Source organism: Oratosquilla oratoria, chromosome 19 (assembly GCF_046742065.1).
Source record: "Oratosquilla oratoria isolate Oo_2021 chromosome 19, ASM4674206v1, whole genome shotgun sequence".
In the NCBI taxonomy this organism is placed as follows: domain Eukaryota; kingdom Metazoa; phylum Arthropoda; class Malacostraca; order Stomatopoda; family Squillidae; genus Oratosquilla; species Oratosquilla oratoria.
The window spans coordinates 33,086,094-33,110,018 of NC_134795.1; the positions used below are offsets into that span (position 1 = coordinate 33,086,094).

The 23,925-nt window shown below is 41.1% G+C and overlaps 2 protein-coding genes across 13 annotated transcripts in view; one reads left to right on the forward strand and one right to left on the reverse strand.

Moving 5' to 3' along the window:
* LOC143035825 (uncharacterized) overlaps positions 1–1,387 on the reverse strand; it is a 13,473-nt gene extending 12,086 nt beyond the window's left edge. Inside the window, exon 1 of the mRNA XM_076202850.1 lies at positions 1,282–1,387. Coding sequence (XP_076058965.1) covers positions 1,282–1,314 — 33 coding nt within the window. The 5' untranslated portion in view covers positions 1,315–1,387. The remainder of the gene's footprint in view (positions 1–1,281) is intronic.
* Positions 1–23,925, forward strand: part of LOC143035824 (uncharacterized) — a 125,402-nt gene that overhangs the window by 87,321 nt on the left and 14,156 nt on the right. For 8 of the 12 annotated variants that reach the window (XM_076202840.1, XM_076202839.1, XM_076202838.1 and 5 more), the window contains 10 exons: positions 6,084–6,278; positions 6,970–7,140; positions 8,850–8,952; positions 9,426–9,920; positions 13,460–13,985; positions 14,821–15,154; positions 19,148–19,922; positions 21,196–21,360; positions 22,413–22,640; positions 23,707–23,839. In XM_076202840.1, coding sequence (XP_076058955.1) covers positions 6,084–6,278; positions 6,970–7,140; positions 8,850–8,952; positions 9,426–9,920; positions 13,460–13,985; positions 14,821–15,154; positions 19,148–19,922; positions 21,196–21,360; positions 22,413–22,640; positions 23,707–23,839 — 3,125 coding nt within the window. The remainder of the gene's footprint in view (positions 1–6,083; positions 6,279–6,969; positions 7,141–8,849; positions 8,953–9,425; positions 9,921–13,459; positions 13,986–14,820; positions 15,155–19,147; positions 19,923–21,195; positions 21,361–22,412; positions 22,641–23,706; positions 23,840–23,925) is intronic. The other 4 variants (XM_076202842.1, XM_076202849.1, XM_076202845.1 and 1 more) reach the window with 3 other exon arrangements.

Below are 23,925 nucleotides of genomic sequence, written 5' to 3' on the forward strand. Positions count from 1 at the left end.
CCTAAATGAGAGCTTCAGAGCTTGCGCGCGCGTATAACAAGACACCAGATTGTGTATCACGTATAACCATTGGCAATAATTTGTAAAAAAAAAAAATGATGACTTTACATGTCAAATTTGTGACGTCACGCATCTAGAAACATTCTCACATTCCCCTATGGATTAGGAACGCCATTCACCCACGTGTAACACCCATGCCTTCCTCGCGCACCCAACTCAAAGAACCCCCCCCCCTTTTTTTATTACAATTTTTTTTTTGGGGGGGGAGCAAGGGCACGATTTTGACCACAAGGATAGAAGCGCTAGTGAGTAGTCAGCGACAGAATAATTATCCATAATTTGTCTAATACAGACTTACGTTTTTGTTCGCTTAGGGCGAAACCGGTCAGGAATAAACTCGGAACCAGACCCGTGTCTTCTTTTTCCACTATATATATATATATATAGTTAATGTACATACACATAAAGTGAAAAAAGACACTGGTCTAGTTCCGAGTTTATTCCTGATCGGTTTCGCTCGCCGCTTCTGCAGAGGGTCCTCTTTTTTCCGCCTTCAACATGTCTGTGTATATATGTGCGTGTATATATATATATATATATATATATATATATATATATATAATATGCATGTATACACAACCTAGCACGCGTGTGTGATTTATCATGGTCGTGGATCACGTGATAGATTCGTGATCGACAGCTCTAATCCATCATACTTATGTTAGAGTGCAGGCACCAATGCTGCTGTCGACTCTGGTCCGTAGGGGTATCACTAAAACCCCTGAAATATTGACAGCGTGAAACTTATGCTGCTAGGACCCCAGTCGGTGGGCAGTGTGGGGGGGGGGGTAGGGAGTACGTACGCATTAAGAAAATAAGTAAATAAAATGACAAGTTGAAATATAAATCACTTTCGCCGCACATTAAAACAACTGTCACAGGAGGTGCAACCCCGAGAGGCTGACACTTGGTCTCTGGACTGGGCCCAAGACTTTTTTTTTTTTTTTTAACACTGTTTCGCACATAGGAAGCTGACAATCGACGACTACCCTTTACCTACAACTTTCAACCGGTTCCACATTGATACAACACTTACAACAGTTCAAATTTTCTGTCCAGAGAGATCCTTGGAACATTCCAAGGACCGTTGCCAGTCGCTGAGGAGCTGCGGGTCACTTGGTGAAACTCGGGGCAAAAATGGATTGATATATTATATATGTATGTATGTATACACAAGCTCCGCACGAAAGAGAGAGAGAGAGCGCGCACGCACGTCCTTACCTGAGGAATAATGTCCACTGACTGCTCTCTCATCGGTACAGAGTACGTCTCTAGCCCTATTCAGCCGCGGACAAACCCTCACCGCACCCCCACCCCTATGAAGAGTCACGGGCCGTAACGGATGTGTGACGGCCAGTGGCTCGTATTCGCCGTCACAGGACATGGGCACATCATGAGGATGGGTTGCATGGTACAGTGGGATCGTAAATCACGGCAGGGTTGGGTCGTAATTACGGCATGGTAGTTGGTCAACCTCTGTTGCGATATTGTTGCATGTGCTCAGCTACGATGTCGTCAGAGAATGGCCAGAATCAAATTTATGTGTTCCAAGAAGACAGCCGATATATGAATCCGTGTGGGGACACTTTTTTAAGACCACCCACCTACAGATGGTGCCTGGGCAGGTTCGAATCCTGAAAACAATATTACCACGGTGCCAGCGAGACACCCCCCTCCACCCCCCCACCCTGCAACCACAGCTGTTCGAGGCACCGACAATACGGTGCTGCACCACATGATAGTGATTCATTGGGAGCCTGGGAATTTTGTCAGAGGCAGTTCGTGTTTTGTGCGTCACTGTGTGTGTGTGTGTAGTATGCTCATGCACATGTTGTCTATATTGATGTACACTCACATGTATATGCCCGTATATACTGTATAAATCCGAATATGTTTGTGTGTGTGTGTGTACGTGTGTAGTATGCTAATGTTCGTGCTGTCTATACTGATGTACACCCGTATGTGCATGCACATGTACTGTATATGCCCGTACATACTGTATAAATCAAATATGTTTGTGTGTGTACCTAAACCCTAAACCTTTGCCCCCCCCCCCCACCCAACCCCCTATGGATTTGTATGATCGGAGAGGACGCGCTGGGTGGTTGCAGAGGGGTATGCAGGAAGTGGGGGCGGGTGGGTGGGTGGGGAGTGTCGCTGTGCCTGCATTCCTTGTATGGATTATAGATGTGGGACAAAGAGGTGCCAGATCATTCAGGTTATTTATACATACATACACAGAAGTTGTCACCTTGAATGATCGGGATGTGTGGTAACTTCCCGGAAAGAGAGAAAAAGATATTGGGAGGGAGGGAGAGTTGGAGCACACCTGAAATGATGTGACAGTCTTTATTTGTGCATGTGTGTGTGTGTGATTCACCATGGTCTTGGATCACGTGTTGGTCTCGTGGTCGACAGCTATGTGTGTGTATACTGTATATCTGTGTGTGTGTGTACCTATATATCTTCAGTGCAAAGTACATGTATGTACCTTGCATTGAAGATGTAATATACGAAAGCGCCTTGCTTTGTTATTTTTTCTTTCCCATTGACTTCAATATATATATATATATATATATATATATATATATATATATATATATATATATATATATATATATATATATATATATAAAATGTTTGCGTGTGTATTCTGTTGTGGGAAAAAGGTTGAGGATTTTTTCGGCTTTCGTTCGTTTTCTGTGCAAGTTCTTTCACGTGTAAAAGAACAATTTTTTTTATTTAAAAATAGATTATATCAGGCATCACCAGAAATTTTATACTGGCAAACTCCACCTCCCGGGGACCTTGAAGGATCGAGACCTCCAAGTTGCTGAGGGGCGTCATCAGGTGGAAAATCTTAATTTGGCTTAGGTTTCCTTCGAGTTGAATAAAATTGCCTGGCGACAGGGAGGATAAAGTCCTTAAAAGGAGATTTGGCCCCCCTCTTGTTTCCCTTTTTTGTGGGGGGGAGGCGGGAGGTCGTCATTCAATCGAGCGATGTTTCCATCTCTCTCTCTCTCTCTCTCTCTCTTTTGTACACTGTTCTATTCACATTCCACCCCTTACCCAAGCCCCCGCACACCACCCCACGCCCTCCCGCCCACAGTAGTTATCCTTCCCCTGCGCCCCCTAGGTGGGTGGAGGGTGGGGTTCTGCTGAATGAAGTCCACTGACTACAGCCAGAACAAATGCACAAGTCATTAATGATGCACAAAATTGGAGTGCATTTATATATATATATATATATATATATATATATATATATATATATAGTATATATATATATAGTATATATATATATATATAGTATATATATATATATACAGTATATATATATATATATATATATATATATATATATATATATATATATATATACAGTATTCTACCTCCCCCCTTAGCTTCCTCTCTTCCTCGTTCCTGGCACCATCTTCCACCTCGTTCGTCTCATCCTCACTTTATTCGCTCCCTCCTCACTCTCCCTCCTACTCCTCTTCCTCCTTTTTATCCTGTTTTTCGCCTTCCCCCTAATTTTCCTGGTTTTCCTCGACATCTCTCCCCATTTCTTTCCTTCTTTTTGCTTTGTAAGTCACGTTCCTCTAATATATATACATATATATATATTATCAGTCAAGTGCATAGAAAAGTAAATGTGTACTTCCAGAAAGCAGATATTCTTGTGACTATGATGAAGTGCATTGATATATATCATATATATATATATATATACATTTGTATATATATATATATATATATATATATATATATATATAATGTATATATATAATGAGATGTACAAGGAGAGAAGATGGCAATGAATTGGAAGCAAGTCTTAAAGGAGAGAGGCTGTAGGAAGCGGATAGCTTTAAGTATTAAGGGTCGCATGTGGCAGGAAAGGGAAGAGTAGAGGTAGAGGTAAATTGTATATTGAGAGAAGTAAGTAAATGCTTTGGCAGATTAAAAAGTGTCATGAGAAATAGGCATCCGGAAATGGATGCAAAAAGGAGTGATAGTGCCAACAGCTATGTATGGGACAGAGGCTTGGAATTTAAGAGAGGCAGAGAGGAAAAATTTGAATGTGTTTGAGATGAAATATCTGAGAAGTATGGTAGGGGTTACTACATTGGATAGAGTGAGAAATGAGGAGATGAGGAGGAGAGCAGGAGTAGAAAAGAAGATGACAGATGGGGCTGATGAAAGTATTGAGATGGTTTGGACACATGGAAATAATGAGTAAAAAAAAAATAGTAAAAGAGGTGTGGAAGGGAATGAATTTGGGGGAATGACTGAGGATGAGATTGATGGATGGGGTGAAGGGGGTGTTGAGTAAGAGGGGAATGCTTGTTGAGTAAGGAAGTGAGAAGACAGGAGAAAGGGATGAGTGGAGAGTGGCTGTGTATGGATGATACTATTATGCAAAGAAGGGAGGAGCAGGGGATCAGGGTTAGGGGGTGCTTATGTGTGAATGATATTTTGATGCAACACAAAGGGATTTCTCCCTGTCTTCTCTTTTTCTGCATGAGGGGACAGAGAGGGTGGTCACTGATTAAGTGAAGCAGCCTTGCTATGGATGTACTCTGTCTTGCTGCATTGCTTCTGACCCAGTGCAGTAGCCAGGATATAAGGATGAACCATCATCCATGAGGAGTTACAATGAGAGGAAGGAATGGGTGGGAGTAGGTACGTGTCTTTGAATTGGCTACCTCCTTTATAAGGGGGAAAAGCTCTTGGTGTGTGTGTGTGTATATATATATATATATATATATATATATATATATATACACTTGGCCAAGTAAATATATATTTCCTACAACTAAGGGCTATGACAGAGTAAATTTTATTTCTATAGGGTGGTCACTGAAAGACTGAATGAAATAAGACAAAAATAACTTTTACACATTTTATATATAATGTGTGGATTTTTTTCAGTAATATGTGTGAAAATATCACCATTTTCCAGCTCACAAATACAGGCTCTTTCCATGGCATTTTCCATGACCATATGCAAGGTTTCAGGTCCTAAATGTCAGATTTCAGCTTAAGTGGTCTCCTCTAAGTTCTTGAATTGTTTGAGATTTATTTATATAAATCCGTTCTCTCAAGTATCACCATAAAAAGAAGTCTGGTGCAGTCAAATCAGTGATCAAATGGTTTTAAAAAATGCTGAATTTGTTTGGCATTGGCATTCACCTGATTTAATTAAACCAGAATTTTTTGTGGGGCTACTTGAAAGAACAGGTTTATGTAAATAAACCTCAAACAATTCAAGAAGTTAAGGAAAACACTAAAGCTGAAAGAACATAATAAACCTTGAACAATTCAAGAACTTAAAGAGAACATTAAAGCCAAAATCCAACATTTAGGACCTAAAATCTTGCATATAGTCATGGAAAATGCTGTGGAAAGAGCCTGTATTTTTTTTAGCAGAAAAATGGTGCTCATTTGGTTGATGATGTTTTTCAGACATAATACTGAAATATATATATATATATATATATATATATATATATATATATATATATATATATATATATATATATATATATATATATATATATATCCAAATAAAAAAGAAAAGTTAAACATGTGTTTGTAAAAGTTATTTTTGTTTTATATCATTCAGTCTTTCACTGGCCACCCTGTACAAATTAAGGAGAGACTTTGCAAACAGACATACCAACTGTTCACATTGTTTCCAGTAGAAGAAAGCAATATATCCAAAAAGGTCTACCAACTGTATGTAGGTACTTTAGTCTCCACCTTATTGAATATAAAAACATGCATTTCTAAATAATATTTTATCAAGATGGTGCCAGTGACATCATTGCAAAAATTGGTTAAGGGAGAAACCTAAAATTGGCAAAGAGGGACTTGTTGAGATTTCTCTCTCTCTCTCTCTCTCTCTCTCTCTCTCTCTCTCTCTCTCTCTCTCTCTCTCTCATTCTTTCTCTCTCTCCTGTAGAAGGTGTACCTCCATTCATCCTGAAGAAGTACTTATATCCCTCTTCTTTTCTTTACAGTTCCCACAACAGTTTTATGTCCAGGGGTCTGTGGCCACGGGGATGCAGGCCGCCCCTCCCGCCATCGCCCCCGCACCGGGGCCCCCAAGCTCGACCACCACTGTGCCGGCCAGCGCTCTTCACCAGTCCCTGCAGCATCCCCTTGCCCCGCCCACCCTCACCCACCCAGGGGTCTCACCCTCTCCAATGCCTCAGGTATGTAAGGCAAGGTTTGTTTTCATGGGTAATGTAACTTTTTTCCCACTTTCTTCTGCATCCACAGACCAAAGTTTCTTCCTAGAGAGATCTGAAAAGAAATTTTAGGGTCAGAAGATGATGTCATTTACTCATGGGTAATGGTGATGTGAGTCAGTAAGTATATTTATTGTGTATAGAGTAATGACAATTTTCAAGGAGATGTATGAAGAGGAAAATGTGAGTTCTCTGAAGTAACAGAATGAAAATAAAATATCAAAGTTCACATCAATTTCCTTTGCTGTGAAAACGGAAAACAGTGTTGGTTGAGGCATATGTAAGGGTATTAATAATCACGTTAGTCCTCCATATTTATTATAAATCTGTTTTTTATATATATGTATATAATATATGAATATAATGTATTAATATTATTTGATAAACTGGTGATAATGTGCCCCATTTGTAACCACCACAGAGGACACAGAACACTTCATACTACAATGCCCCACATTAACAATCCCCAGACAACCACACAATATATGTTCCTTGAGTGACTTGTGGGCCTTCCCAGAGGCTGTTGCTAGTTACCTGAAGGCTGTGGGTCCTCTGCAAGAAAGACCAGGGGCCACAGATTGATTGATTTAGTCACTAAATTTTAGTGTGAGAAGTGAAGTTATCATGGTTAAGGTCTGACTTGCTGTACCAACAGGTACAGGTCATCCAGCAGGGAATCCCTGGTACACCCTACCTGCAGCAGCTGTACCCTAATGCCCAGGGCCAGCTCATCATGCCTGGGAACCTCACCCTACAACCAGCAGCTGGCATGAACGCTTCACCCATCCAGCCCAGCACGCTCAACTCAATAAACCCACCTATCCAGGTAAATTAAAACTACAGTGGCAAAAAGTGCAGGAGAGGAATGGGAGTTGAGTTTTGTTGTATCTGCTAGTTAGGGATCAGTTCTTTGGATTTGTTCAAAGAATAAACAAGTTGTAGTGTAGTTAGCGGATTTCCTTATCTAGCTAATAATGAAGCATCAATTTTGTACACCAAAATGGAAGACAAATCCTGTTGTCCTACATGAATGTTAGCTGTGGAAATATAAATTTTGTTGTGCACTTGCTATATTTTCAGTATTAGCTGCTATATAATGAAAAAGATTTTTCCTTATGTGAGTGAAATTGCTTCTATAAAAAAAGTATCTGGAGATTACATATATACAGTTAAATTCAAGAACAGTGACAAAACTTTGTTTTCTACTGTATGCTGCAGCCAGGCACCCATACACCTTGCCTTGGTGAGGTACCACTTCTTAAAGTCATGGTATACAGAAATATAGACACTGTGAAGTTCTTGATATATGGAATTTTTTTTTCTTTCTTTTTTCCCTGATGTATCGTCACTTCACAACAAAGTTCGGAGTAGGGAATGTTCACTATATCCTCAACATGAAGAGGAATGTAGGCTAAGGAACTTAATGGATGTGGAGGAGACAGATGTTAATGCAGAGCAGTTGATAATGGAAGAAGAGGTACATGGAGGTAGTGTAAAGATAGTGAGCACATTGAGGAGTCCTTCCTAATTCAATGAACATGGAAATAACAATATTGGCACAAGATAGGGAAGAGTGGAAGAGATGCTTGGGAGTAGAAAGAGACCCCTGCTCTTGTCTGAAGGAGAAGGATGTATATAAAATAAAATAAAATCCTCATTAGGAGAAAAGTACAGAGAAGCAGGGAGTTCTATACATCTTCATCTCTATTCTGAGACTCTCTTCAGTGGACTAAGTTATAAGCATAAAAGATCACATTGCATATCCTGATGGGTGATGAGAAAGGGTTTCAGAACAGAGACTGTAATATATAGATTCCCTGCTTCACCCATTTGGATTTTCCTCCTTTTTATGATGCCTACTAAGTGCTTGTACTAATTATGAAGATATATACATAGAACTAGAGGTGAAAATGTGAGGAGCTTACACCAGAAGGCATGTAGCTGCAACCGATGCCATCCCCTTTGCTTTGTGTGTTCAGACAGCCAGGGCTAGTTGCCATCATGGGTAGGTGAGAATGTAGGAATATTTAGGCAAGTGTCTGTAGTGTTTGCCCATCCACCACCCTTGTTTCCATCTCATCTTAGATCCATGAGGCACTAAAATGAGAGCGAAACAAGGGTGGTGGATGAGAATGGAAAAGGTGGGAGTGGGTGTGTGCCTTTGATTAGGCTACCTCCCATATAAGGATGATGATGGTGATGATGATGTTCCCTAGGCTAGCTGGCCTAGCTAGCTAGCTGGTATATAGATAGATAACCTGTAGCCCATCTTGTGCTTAGTTTGTCATTTGGTTTAGGGATAAGGGGAATGGTCTCAGCCTTCCCTTCATATTTTGTGTAATGATGATGTAAATGGATGAGTGAATGGCAACTCTAAATTTGATGGGGAGAAGTATTAACACTGGAAATTTTTTTATTAGGTAATATATATATTCATTCACATGAACAAGGTACATTTAACTCTGAATTAAATCTTTGTAGATATTGCAACTGAACTCATGGTCTAGTAGTTCAGAAGTACTTGGTTCTTCTCAGGTTATAACGGCCCCAGGGAAGCACTTCCAGGCTGGACAGATAACACCCCATATGCTTACAGCTGCTGGGAAGACCAATGTGCTTCAGGCAGGGGGCCAAGCCAGTAAGTTATCTTTCTTTTTTTTTGTAACTCACCAAATTAAGCATGTATTCCTTGCCGTCTTTCAGCAGTTTATTTTTATGGAGTGAGCATTGTTTCACACTAAAATAATGACAGTTCTAGTTATGATCAAGTGATTTATATTTTTGTTTGCAATTGGTGAGGATAATAGTATATTCTTGGATCACATGTTGGATTCCTGGATGAATTCGGAGCTCATATATGGACCAATAGATGAGTACACAAACACATCCTCTACAACTTGCCCACCTGAGTTGGAGTACTGGCTCAGTACAGCAATGCTGAAATCTTCTTCCTAGGGCAAGACTCAAACTCAGATTGCTGAATTAGCAATTGAGTGAGGCACCACTACACCATCAAGCTGTGGCTTGTGTGTGCGTGCACTCATGCATGTGTGTTTGTATAGTGTGTTAAAGTGATTGTCCCATAGTGATGTGATTTTGGCCACTTTTCAGACTATGCCTCTACAGCAATACCCACAACAGGTAACCAGACACTAGTGATTGGACAGCTTCCTGTGGGGGTGATCAGCAGCCAGCCTCCCAGCATCCTGCCCGCACACTCCACAGCAGGTCCTAAGCCCGTGGAAATGCAGAAGGTACGCTGCTCTACCAGTACATCTACTGCAATCCCGTCCTCCATCACCTGTGCTACCCCTTCGTCGTCGGGTATGGAGGCCGGGTTTGTGTCGTTGAGTAAGTTTGGTGATGAGCCTTTGTTTTGGCAATTGGATTCGGCGTCATCACCCAAGACCTCGTATGGTTTGCAGCAAGCGGCGGCAGCGTTTGGCTCCATCCCCCAGGGCATAACGTGGGCCACACCGGGCAGCCTGCAGTCCTCCGCTCTCCTGACTGCGCAGAACCAGCCCATTTTCATCAGGGGAGGCACACCAGGCCAGGAGAATGTCTTCATTCAGAGTCCACCACCCCAAGCTATGCAAGCTCCTAACTGTAAGTACCCTAACTATATCATGAACCAGCCTAGCACTGACCATAGTAACCAATCCTTGTTTATTCCCAAGAAACATATTGTGCACATTCTAAAACACACACATTGACTTGTGCCCTCCCACATGTGCATGTAGAAGTAGTGACATCACTTGTGTTATACACTTTGATTGGTTTCATCTTGTAATAGTTGTGTATATTAGTCTCACACATGCATGCACAAAACAGTGTAAGAAGGAATGATAAACATAGAGAAAGAAGATTAATGTACAACAAAACAGATTTTGTAAAACTAAGAAAAAAATTCCAAAATACAAACTGGGATAAATTCTCCAAAGAGGAAACAAAGATGGAAGACAAGTGGAACATATTCAAGGAAAAGTACAAGTAGGGAATTGATAGGTATGTACCAAAGAAGCAAAAAGAGATGTATATAAAGTGTTGGTACAACAAAAGATGCAGTGAGGCTAAAGACAGAAGAGACAAAGCCTGGAAAAGATGGAAAAGAGAAAAAAAAAACATCTAAATGGCAAACATATATAAAACTTAGAAATGATTATGTGAATATATGCAGGAAAGAAAAAAGAAACCAAAAAGATATTATAGACAAATGTAGGGATCAACCTAAACTCTTTTACAGATATGTAAATGATAAATTAAAAGACAAACACGAAATTGTAAAACTGTGTGAAGGAGATAAAGAATATATAGACGACACAGAAATGGCTGAAGTTATGATCAGACCTTTCAGGTTTGTTTTTCATTTGAGAACTCACAAATTTGGGAAGATGGACAATGAAAGACCCCCTAAAATGAAATAAATAAAGGTAACACAGAAAGAAATAAGAGACCAAATAAAAAACCTAGATGTTAGGAAATTGCATGAACCAGATGGAATTGCAAACTGGATACTGAAAGAGTGTATAGACAAACTGACGGACAAATTATACAAGATAATAGACTTTTCACTCAAAGAAGGAAAGGTACTGCAAGATTGGAAAGATGCAAACATAGTACCAATATATAAAGGAGTAAACAAAGAAGATCCTACAAACTTCAGACCGGTATCCCTTACAAGCACAGTAGCAAAAATATGCGGAAAAGTTATCAGCAAGAAATGGATCAAACCCTTGGAAGAGAATAAAATATTTAACCCTAAACAATTTGGCTTTAGAAGTGGAAGATCGTGTACCACAAATTTAATATGCTTTTACTCAAGATTAATTGAGATAATACAAGAAAGAGATGGCTGGGCAGATTGTGCCTTCTTGGATTTGCAGAAGGCTTTTGACAAAGTACCACATAAAAAGTTAGAAGAAAAATTGAAATATTAGGAGGAATACAAGGTAAGCTACTGGAATGGATGAAGGATTTCTTAAATGGGAGAAAAATGAGTGGTACTTAGAGACAAAAATTCGAAAGGGGAAGATGTGATAAGTGGCATCCCACAAGGCTGTTTTGACTCCTTTAATGTTTGCCATATATATAAATGATATGGGTGAGGGAGTGAAGCGTTACATGAACTTCTTTGCTGACGATGCCAAATTAATCAAGAGAGTAAGCACAGAAAAAGATTGCAGATCACTACAAGAAGACCTGGACAAAATATGGGAATGGAGACAAAGGTGTGAAATAAACTTTAACATTAAGAAATGTAGTATAATGGCATTTGGAAAAAGCAAAAAATAGAATATCGGATCAATATAAATTCGGTAACAAGGAAGTCAAAAAAAGTCAACTCGGAAAGGGACCTGGGAGTGATTATCTTAAGTGACTTGACACCTGGTAATCATGTCAATAAATTAGTTGGAGAGACTTTTAACTTATTGAGATCAATGAAAGTGGCCTTCGACTACATGATGAAGAAATGGTAAGGAGAATAGTGGTTGCACTAATGAGACCTAAACTAGAATATGCTGCAACACTATGGGCACCTAGCACAAAAAATAAATAGAAAGAATTCAAAGAGCAGCAACAAAAATGGCACCTACACTATCAAATTTGACATACAAAGATTGGATAAATTACATCTATCAACACTGGAACAAAGAAGAGAAAGAGTTGATTTGTTGACCATTTACAGAATTATGAAAGGTATGGAAATTCTTGATAGAGAAGACTTGTTAAAATGGGACAGAAGAGAAACAAGAGGACACAAAAAGAAGCTAAAGAAGGACAGTTACAGAAGAGATTTGAAAAAAATAGCTTCCCACATAGTGATTGATGTCTGGAACAAACTAAATGGAGAAACAGTGAGTGCCAAAACTATACAAGATTTTAAGAATAAACTGGATGCAGAGAGATACAAAATTGGGTCACTATGAGCATAGCTGTGAGAATCAACACCGTGTGAGATCGAAACCTTTATTGGTACGACATTTCGCTTGTTACAGCTTTTTTCAAGTACAGACATATGTCAAACACTCTGAGTACATATAGGTCGACGGGGAAGGAACTGGGAGAGGTTATCAGGGAGGGGTGGGTGATAGGTGGAGGGGCGGAGGGGGGGTGGTGAGAGCTCTGAGGTGCATCATCCACCAGTGCAAGAAAAAGGCACTCAAAATGTATGAAATGTCCCCCTTAGTCCACTTCAACAAACTGTCCGAAATGTCCTCCTTTATCTCCACCAAGTCCCAACCATCATCCATCTGTTACTCGCATCATACAAATGTATGAAATGTCCCCCTTAGTCCACTTCAACAAACTGTCCGAAATGTCCTCCTTTATCTCCACCAAGTCCCACCCGTCCCCTTCTCACACACCCCTCCTCTGCCCCTCCACCTACCACCCACCCCTCCCTGATAACCTTTCCCAGTTCCTTCCCCGTCGGCCTATATGTACTCAGAGTGTTTGCCATATGTCTGTACTTGAAAAAAGCTATAACAAGCGAAACGTCGTACCAATAAAGGTTTCGATCTCACAGTGTTGATTCTCAGTCTTGTCAGCTTTTACCATTGTGTTTCATGAGCATAGCTCTCATACCGTAAAATACAACCAGGTAAATACACATATACACACCAGAGCTGAGCACATTACTGCCAGACAGGTAGTGTGTTACCAAAAAATCTGCATATGTGTATATACACATACACATATGCAGTAACACAGACTGCTCTAAAGAAATTAAAATCGGTAATGCATCGACGGAAATGCACCCCAGATTTTTTGGTAACACACAAACTGTCTGGCGGTAACACACCCAGCTCTGATACACACACACATTGAGTAGGTAAGTACACACACATGGCTTTAGCAAAATGTAATTTAGGTATGCATGGTCATAGGATTAGATATGTGTTCATGAGATGCTTAAAACAACATAAATAGTAGACATATTCATGAAAGATAATAGTATGATAAATATGCCTCATAATGAAAATAATTGATATAATTACTGAATTTTTATATATTTGACCTCGGCCACTTCCAATATGTGCTGTCCACAGGGAGCTACATAAAAGATTTTTTTTCATGTCAAGCTGATTTCATCTTTTTTTTTCTTCTTCTTCTTTTTTTTTTTTTCTTACATTTATCTTATATAGCCATGGTGCCATCTATGAGTGCAGTACAGGCCACCACACAACAGCAAAAACAAAGAAGTGGCATCGAGATGCCAGCCAATATCCAACCCAAAGGGACAAGTATACGCCCAACCACCATCCTACCTTCTGTCACCACTGCTACTATCCGGCCAGGGTCTTCCGTGTCCACCCAGACAGCAGTGGGACAGACACTAACACCAAGCCAGATGACCACACCCAGGGGTCAGGCTAAGGTTCGCGGTAAAGGGGCTGCCAGTAGAGCACCAGCCCCTGCGCAACTGAGTCAGGCACAGGCGCAGGTGCACATTACTGCATCACAGGCCCACAACAGCATGACGTCCCCAGCCTTACCTCCCACACCTGCTCCTACACCTGCACCTACGCCAGCACCTACGCCTGCCCCCACGCCTGCACCCACTCAAGTGGCGGCTGTTGTGGCAAGTGTCGGAGTCACAGGAACTGCTTCTTCTAAGGCTACAAACCACCTGACACCCATGCAACAGTTGACCAATGTGACACAGAGCAAGTAAGAATGAGGCAAAGTTTATTAAAGGCATATAGTACATATCTAAAAAAAAAAAGGCATTTACCCCCTTATAAGAGTGAGTGTATGAAGGGGAGACTTGAAATTTGAAGGAGGAGAGAGGAAGGACCTAAATGTGTTTGAGAAGTGTGGTAGGCATTACAAAAGTGGATAGAGTAAGAAATGTGTAGGTGAGGGAGAGAGCAGGGGTGGGAAGAGAGCTGTCAAATTGGGTAGCTCAAAGAGTTACAAAATTGTTTGGGAATATGTAAAAAATGAGTGAGGGAAGACTAGCAAAAGGAGGGAGGAAAGCAAAGCTGGATGGGGTAAGCTTAGAGGAAGACCAAGAATGAGGTGGATGGATAGGGTGAAGGGGCACAGGATGCAAGATGATTGTCTGTCACAAGCAAGAAAGAGAGAGTGCATTATGTAAAAGTAAATGGAGTGTGCTTATAAAAGGATGAGGAAATTATGCAGTCCAAAGGGATGTTCTTGCTGCTCTATAATTTTTTTTGAGTAGGTAAGGGTGGTGGAAGGATAACTATATGATGAAGGAGTGGGGTTAAACCACCTCTTGCTGTCATGCCCTACTGTGGAACCATTGCCTTGCTCCATTGCCTTTGACCTGAACAGTGTAGCAGGGGTCAGTAATGATCATCATTTGCAAGGTGCTAAAGATGGGAGGGACAACAAATGTGTTTTGGTTGGCTGTGAGATAGGTGTATGCTTTCACTCAACACCCTTATAAGGGGAAAAGGCCCTTTGGTATGTACGTATGCATATGTGTGTGTATGTATTATTATTATTAGTTTTTATGTGATAATTTCATTTCGCACAGTCCTTTTTATACTTCCAGAGTCGGTGGGCCCATGACCCCGCCTACAGCACCTTTGCCTCCTCCAAGTCAACCGCCTCCAAGCATTTCACAGATGGTCAGACCAACTACCAAGAATGTACACAGTGGGAATGCTCTTCCTGTCAGTATCACCCCGACGCCAGTCAGTATCTCCCCTGCCTCAACACTCATCACATCAAATTCCATCCAAGCTCCAGCAACGGTGCACACTATGGCCACACCTACACCTGTTCCAACACCCGTTCCATCTGCTGTTCCGACATCAACACCATCAGCTTCGCTTGCACCAGTACTGTCTGCTCCTCCCACAATGCAGGTATGTCTTGGTTCTTGCTGATATACTTATAAATGTTGCTTAATGACTTCTTAGTAAATCTAAGATTTTATTGAAATATACACACTTGACCTCCCATTTAACCCCTTGAGTATCGGATGTGTGTTTTGTGACACCTGCGTGTCACAGCTGAGTGCACCCGCCAGGAACCGAGCGTCCTCCCCGTGACACGCATGTGTCACAGTTATAAGCTGTGTGTATTGAGGGCTCTCAAGGCCTCGGTTTCTGGGTTATTTCTACCCACGTGGTGACAAGTGTCTGTGTTTACAAACATAAGGCTCCAGCCATTCGTGGGGCAGTTTGAAACATTTGTTTACGTAAGGTTGACAGGTCGGTAACAAAGGGGTTGAAGGACAAATGCATGCAAGGACCGGTCCATCCCTGCCAAATGTCCGTTCCTACCAAATGTAAACTGAATGGACCATATCAGTAAATAACGGACAAATGACAATTGTTGGCAATTTGGTTCAGCATACATTTGTTGGTTTCTTTTACTGTGCCTGAAAAGAATATGGTAATATTGTATTATTGAGGAGGCAACCAAGGATGAGATGGATGGATGAGGTTAAAGGGGCATCGGGAAAGTCTGTTGAGAAAGGAAGGGAGAAGCCAGAAGAGGGTGAGTGGAGAATGGTTGTGTATGGATGATGCTGTGATGCATGGAAGGGAGTGGGTAGGGGATAGGGGGATGAAGGAGTATGTGTGAATGATATTTTGATGCAGCCCAAAGGGATTTCTTCCCATCATCTCTTTTTTTTTTTTTGCATGAGGAAATGGAAGGGGGTGGGAGGGTCACTGATTAAGTGAATCAGCCTTGCTGTGGATGTGCTGTGTCTTGCTGCATTGCCTCTGACCCAGGGCAGTAGGCAAGATGCAGAGATGACCCATCATCCAGGAGGAGGCAAGAAAAGAGGGAGGGAGGTAGTGGTGGTGAATGGAAGTGGAGTATGTGGGATGAAATAGGTGGGAGTGGATTTATGCCTTTGACTTTGGGTACATACCTTGTAAGGGGGGAAAAGCTGTTGGTACATGTATGTGTTTATTGTATTACTGATTAGTTTTAACACACACAACAGGTAAGTATGAAATAAATGAACAGAAATAAAGTTGTTGAATGTACGTTCCTAGAGAGAGCAGAGCGAACTGGTGCTGGGACTCCCCCTCCTGCTTCCCTTCCCCCTTCTCATATAGGGTCTGACGTCACTGCTAGGCCTGCCACCACCATGCCTGGTGTTAGTGGCCTGGACTTGGATTAGACAACTGTATGCAGCAAGGGACAATTGAGCCATTGTCTGGCTCTATAACGGATGGGATTTTGTGTGCTAAATTGAGGATCCTTTACATCAGGGTCCATTAAATGGAATGTCAAGTGTATATATTTTTTTCATAATATTCAGACAACTTGCTCCTTCCTGCTAGTGTGTCTTCTGCCATGAAATAAATTAAATGTAATTTGTTATTTTTTACTTTGGCTTTTACTATTGGTTGATCAAAGCATATTGAACATAACTGTAATGTTACAATGTTATTTATACATGTGCTGGTTGGCCATCCAGCAGTAAAAAATACAGGCTAAGTAAATGCATTTTTACTAAATTATGAAGAGGAGGGATCAGTTTGTTGTATGTAGTTAGGAAGTCTTATGGGAGGGATTTTGATTGAGAGGATTAGGAGAGGAACAGAGGGAGTAATTGGTGAGAAACAGTGTGGGTGACAGGTAGGGGTTGCATGGATCAGATAGTAAGGCAGATATGTGAGAAAATGTTAGGAAAACGTAAGGATGGTTTTTGGGATAGACAGAAAGGCACTGTGGGAGGTATTGCAGATATATGGGGTAGGAGGAAAACTCAAGAGCAGTAAAGAGTTTTTACAAGAGTAGTAGTGCCTGTGTTAGAATTAGAAATGGAGCAAGTGGTTTGAGGTAAAGATGGGACTTCATCAGGGATATGTCATGGCTGTTCAATTTGTGCATGGATGGGGTGGTGCAAGAGTAAATACAAGGGTAATGGGCCAAGGCTTGGAAATGGTTAAAGAAAATAGAGAAAAATGGGAGATAAGCAAGTTGTTTGCTGATGATACTGCACTTGTAGTGGGATCAGAGGAGGGATTAAGGATGTTAGTGACAGAGTTTAGGAAGGTTTGCGAAAGAAGGAAGTTGAAGATAAAAATGTGGGTAAAAGTAAGGTGATGAGATGTACAAGGGGAGAGGATGGCAGCAAATTGGAAGTGAGTATTAAGGGAGAGAGGCTGGAGGAAGTGGATAGCTTTAGATACTTGGGGGTGCATGTGGTGGGAAAGGGAGGAGTGGAGGTGGAGGTAGAATGTAGATTGAGAGAAGCAAGTAAATGCTTTGGGTGATTAAAAAGTGTAATGAGAAATAGACATATGGGAATGGATGCATGCTAAGAGGAGATTGTATGAAGGAGTAATTGTGCCAACAGCACTGGATGGGGCAGAAACATGGAATATAAGAGAGGAAGAGATTAAATGTGTTTTGAGATGAAATGCCTGAGAACTATGGTAGGGGTTACTAGGCTGGATAGGTGAGAAATGAGGTGAGGAGGAGAGTGGGAGTGGAAAGGGAATTGGGAGACAGAGTATTGGGATGGTTTGGACACATGGAAAGAATGAGTGAAGAAATATTAGTAAAAGAGGTGTGGAAGGCAGAGGTGGAGGGGGTGAACATGAGGGGCAACCAAGAGCAAGATGGATGGATGGGGTAAAAGGGGCATTGGGAAAGAGAGGAATGCATGTTGAGGAAGGAAAACAGAAGACAGAGGTAGGGGTGAGTGGAGAATGTTTGTGTATAGATGATGCTGTGATGCATGGAAGGGAGTGGGTGGAGGATGGGGTAGGGGAGGGAGTATGTGTGAATGATATTTTGACACAGCCCAAAGGGATTTCTCCCCATCTCTTTTTCTGCATGAAAGGACAGAGAGGGGGAGTCACAAATTAAATTAAGTGGCCTTGCTATGGATGTGCTGTGTCTTGCTACATTGCTTCTGACCCAGGGCAATGGGCAAGATGCAGGGATGACCTGTCATCTGGGAGGAGCCAAGAAAAGAGGGAGGGAGGAGTGGTGAATGGGAGTGGAGTATGTGGGGATGAAATGAGTGGGAATGGGAGTGGAGTATGTGGGGATGAAATGGGCAGGAGTGGATTTATGCCTTTGACTTTGGCTACCTCCCTTTTAAGGGTAAAAAGCCTTTGGTATATGTATGTATGAAGAGGAGTGTATGCCTTGACTGGGCCACACCCCCTTATAAGTGGGAAAAGGCCTCTTGGTATATACATGTATAAAGAGGAGATTACAGATAGAACAAGTGTTTGTAAATTAAACTTTAAGGGGGAAGAAGAACCCTTTTTGGCATATAGATAGATAAAACTAGAAAGAAGAATGAAAGGAGTTAGGCAAAGTATTTTCAGGTTGATAGTTTTGCATTTATCTCTCCATTCAGTGATTCTGAATGCATTAGACAAAATCTGGATTCAGTGTTGGTGGTTTTATAAGCAGATCTGGTGGTGTTAAGCTAGGGAACCATATAAAATCTTATCTTCAGAAAGATTAAGACGAAATTGTTTATATATGATACATGCAGGAACATTCTTGCTGCATTGTCATAGTATAACAGAAGCTATAACATGGCAATGAAGTTCCTGCATATATCATATGTAAACACTTTTGTCTAAATCTTTTTCTTGACAAGACTTTCTATGGTGGCCTTGTTATGGACGTACTGTGTCTTGCTGCACTGGTTCTGACCCAGGGTAGTGGGCGGGAAACAGGGATATAATCATCCATGTGGAACTAAGGGGAGGAAAGGATGGTGGATGGTAGTAACTTGGCTATCTCCCTTATAAAGATAATTATGTATTTTTTTAAAGATTTTTTTTTCTTTTTTCCCATCTCTTTCCATATTCCTCCAAATTTATGATAAGTTTACTTATTGCCATTTTTGTTTTCCCTCCAAACAGGTGAGCACAGCACACATGACTGTCACATCTGCTGGTCCTCCATCACTAACCCCAGCCAACATGCCACCCCCACCTTCTCCTCAAGCTACCCAACAGCAGCAACCCCAGACACAGCAACAACAAGAACAACAACAGCCACAGCAACAGCAGCAGCAACAGCAACAGCAGCAACATCACCATCACCACCACCAGCAGCAGCAAGCGCAGCAAGCACAGCAACAACAAGCACAGCAACAGCAGACACAGCAGCATCAACAACATCCCCAGCAGCATCAACAACACCAGCAACACCAACAGCATCAACCACCTCAACCTCAGCATCAGCACCAACAGCCCCAACAGCAGCAGACACAAGCTCAGCAAGCTCCACAACCCCCACAGCAGCAACAGCATCCACAGCAGCAGCCTCCACAACAGCACCAACAACAGCCCCAGCAACAGCCTCAGCAGCAGCAACAACAACCACCACCACAGCAACAACAGCAGCTGCAACAGCCACAACCCCAGCAGCAACAGCATCCACAACAACAACAACCTCAACACCCACAACAAATGTCCCAGCAAACTCACCCACAACAACCAAGCACAAATGGCTCAGCGGTGGTGCCAAACAAACCCGAGGCGAGCCCAGGTAAGAAAAGCATGGTGGCTCCCATACCTCAGGTGCCAACCAGCACAGCCCACCCCACGCAGCAGCAGGTCCCAAGTTCCGTCCACTCCACGCACCCCAACACACATGTCATCAACGGCACTACCAGCAGTGAAAGTGGGGAAGGTGAGTGTTTTCTTATGTTAGTTGTAAAGATATTTTATACTAGTAGCATGCATTTTTTATTGTACTTTATCTTAGGGAATTTTACCAACCTAGTTTCCCTTCCACTATCCAGTTGAAGCTGTTACCTTAGTGATTATTGAATTAGATTTGTTGATGAAATACCCAAGATAATGTGCTAAAAAATATAGAATTACTAATGAAGAATTGCACTTTTTCACTTGAGTGTAAATCCCTATTAATGCATGCACATAACCCAAAGAACTAAATTTTGTGTATGAATTGAATGTCTTCTCTTTCAGTATTCAGCACTGAATATTGTATGTGATATTTTGGGGGATATATTGGTACAAAGAATATTTTTGGTGTTGTATTTCCTCTATTATTCCTGTTGTGTAACTAACTCATCCTAGATTTATGGTATGATTGGTATATATTTGACCTTTTCACCATTTAAAGATGACTAGAATGCAATATCAAACTATTCTTGAGAGCCATACAGTAACTATTTGTGATATTGTAAATTTAATAGTGTAGTTTATCCATAGTTATAATTCAGATATCCTCTTATGTTATACACATTAGACTCCCTTTGAAAAAAAACTACATTTATTAGTCTGTACTATTTATGTCTCGCTTAAGTATGAGGTAGTCTTTGGATAGAAAGGGAGGTAAGCAATATCAACCACAGAAATTGTTTTTCATTAATTTAACTCTAACAGTTGGTCATGGCACTCAGGTTTTCAGAATATTAAAATAAAAACAAATAGATCATGATAGTTTTTCTCTAAAAAACTTGTATCCATTGGAAAAATTACACTTTACCCCCTTATCTATTCAAAAACTTTGCATGCATCAGTTATTTGAACCTCTTCAACTAAGCAAATCACTTGTATTGAATACTAGCTAGTACCAAACTTTTTTTATTCAGCTTAAGACACTTGTCACTCATAATAGGAAAGAAGGTAACTTCAGAAAGGGATTTAATGTATAATATTCAACCCATCCATTTCCTGTTCTTTTTTATTCTCTTATCTGAGGCTGTGAAAATGTGTTGCACTTTGTGGAATAAAATTAAAACCAATTCATATTAAGTGTTACTTTATTATATATTTGACAGTCATATAAGCAACATTTTCTGAGTTAATAGATGATCCAGAATAGACTTGTGCAGAACACACTTCTTTTTTGCCAAGAAATTCAAAAGTACCTTGAAACAATAATTCATATTACAAGCACAGTAGAAATGTAATTTTTCTTTGCTTTATCTTTGCAGTTCCAGAAAAGCATCCCCATCATCATGCAGTCAATGGTACTGCTGGTGGAAATGTTAAGTTCCCTGCTAATGCAACAACTATGTCTGATGGTGGAGCCCAGCCCAAAGCCTTGGTCAAACCTCAAGTGCTAACTCACGTCATTGAGGGATTTGTTATTCATGAAGGTGAGTGGTTTGGATATCGGTAAATGTGATGAAAGGAATGTATAAAGCAGTAGTTGTACTAACTTGTGCATGGGAGCTATTCAGTCAGTCAATCCCTTGCCCTAGGTCTCTTTTAAAAATCCTGCAGCCTTCGGGCAGTGGCCTCCGGACAAATTCACAAGTCACTCAGGAGAGATATAATGTGTTGTCCAAGGACCATTAGTGTGGGGCATTATAGTATGAGGCACTTTGCATTCCTTGCATGGTGGTTGCATCTGGGGCAGCTTGAATATGTGGCCAGGCCTATTCTGTGTTCGCACTTGTTTGCATTAGTATGGATGGGAGGTGTGTATGTCTGTATGAATGTGTGGTGACATCACATGGGCATCAGCTGATATGGTGATGTCACTGTTGATGAGGACAAAGCAGAAGCCGACACAACAAGTGAGGGGCTCAACCCCAGTCAGCTGACACCATTGGAAGAGCATGGCAGCAGTATGGTGTGAACTGATAAAGAAAAAGGGACATATTACATTGTTTTCTCAGTGCTTCATTACTGGATGGTGTATTGAATGCAAGCATGCAAGTGTCAAGCTTTCAAGCAACTGCATAGTGTCAAGATGGTGAAGAGAGGATAGTATTGTCCCAAGAAGACAGATGCCAATTATTCGAGCTCCACTGCTGACACCAAATGGACACAATCAAGCCTGCCTCCTCAAAGAGGGACCAGAACCTGGTCTCTGGATTGGGCCAAAGAGTGATAGGACAACAAACAGGTGTGGGATGGGTATATGCCTTGGATCACCCCCCCTTATTAGGGGGGAAAAGGCCTTTTGGGATATATTTTAATCCATGGGACAATGATGGGCTTTCTCAACTGTACAAGATGACAACACAGGTTAACAAGGAATGCCAAAGGAAAATCTTTTACTTGTGTTAAGGAAGTTTCAGACAGAATGATTAATATGGCATAATGGACACTATATTATGAAGAACATGGGATTGAATGCCTTTGATAACTTCTGTTGCAAGAAGAAAAGAACAGAAATAACACCTGAATTTCTTTTTTTCAGCTTCACAGCCTTTCCCTGTGAGTCGGTCGTCATTACTTACAGAAATCTCCAAACCTCGTGCTGTCAATAATGCTAACACTCTGTCCGTTGGTGGAGCAACTGGAGGAGCAGCAAATGTTACAGGCACAACAGGAGGACCCGTTGCAGGAGGTGTTGTGGCAGTAGCACCTCAGGCTGCAGTCCTAACACAGGCAGAGAAGGAGAATGTGCCTGATGAAGAAATTACTCGTAAGTGTTTTACAAACACTGTAACAGGCAGTTTTACGACAAACAAATTTATACAAGTTTGAATGTGTATGTGGGAAAAGGTTGTGAATGCAGGCAACAGTAACATAACAAGGAATGATGATAGTGGCAGTTTGAATATAAGTGAGAAGGCTTAAGGACACGAAAAATGTAGAATATTTGCATGTGGCAGTGAATGGATTGGATGTAGAAGGGAACAAAAAGGAAGCAAGTCTGGGGGAAATGAAACACGAGAAGCAAGTATTTGAGGATGAATGCAAAGAAAAAATGGTATGGAGTGATGGTATCCACAGCACTGTATGAATCACAAACTAAAACATAAGGGAGGCAGAAATGATATGTTTGAGAAATGGGAAGGGAGCCGTCATGTAGGATCCATCACAGTGCTGAAGTGGCTTAGGCATAGAGGAAGAATGAACAAGGGAAGATCACCAAAGAGTGTGGAAAACAAGTGGATGTGGTGAGCTTGAGAGAAGACAGAACGAGTTGAAGGGGGTTTGTGACTGCACATGGAAGAGAGTACAAAATATAGGATAAAATAGATGAAAGGATGACACTGGCCAAAGACATGTTCTCATCTTAATTATTTTGAGAGGAGGGAAGTCACCATGTGATATTGTTGGGACAAATGAGCTTCAGCTGTTAAAGAGCTGTGCCTTGCTGCATTACCTTGACCACAGGATTGACCCTCCATCTCATAGATGCTAAGGTTGTGTATGATGTGAAAAAATGCTTTGATATGGTATGTACAATACTTCCAACCATGTGAAGTTTGCTATAGAGAAAGGGTGGGCACAACTTTCATGTTGTTTGAGGAAGTAATGGTAAGGTTGAATGTTGGAGATGAAAGGAAGTAGGGTGTCTCTCCCATGTTTTGCCATCTTGCTTTGTGGGGAGGGAGGGCAATATTGATTATATGAAGTTTAGAATTTAAATTTTCTTCACCACTTAGAATACACCTTAAAACTTTTTTTTTTCTTCTTCCCTGAACCAAAAATGCAATGGTTGTCTTCATTTTATATTTTAATATGGAAATGATTGTGTGCAGGTAAGAAGCAAGGTGAGCAAACCTCAACTTCACCCAAGGGTGACATGGCCAAGTGTGAGTTTTGTAGCAAGGTGGACCTTAAATCGAAGTTCAAGAGATCTAAAAGATTCTGTAGTACTTCATGTGCTAAGAGGTAAAGTATTCTATTTTGTCATATTTACCATAAATTGTTGAATATACAAGATTGTTTTATAATGTATAGAGGGTCTATAAGATCTG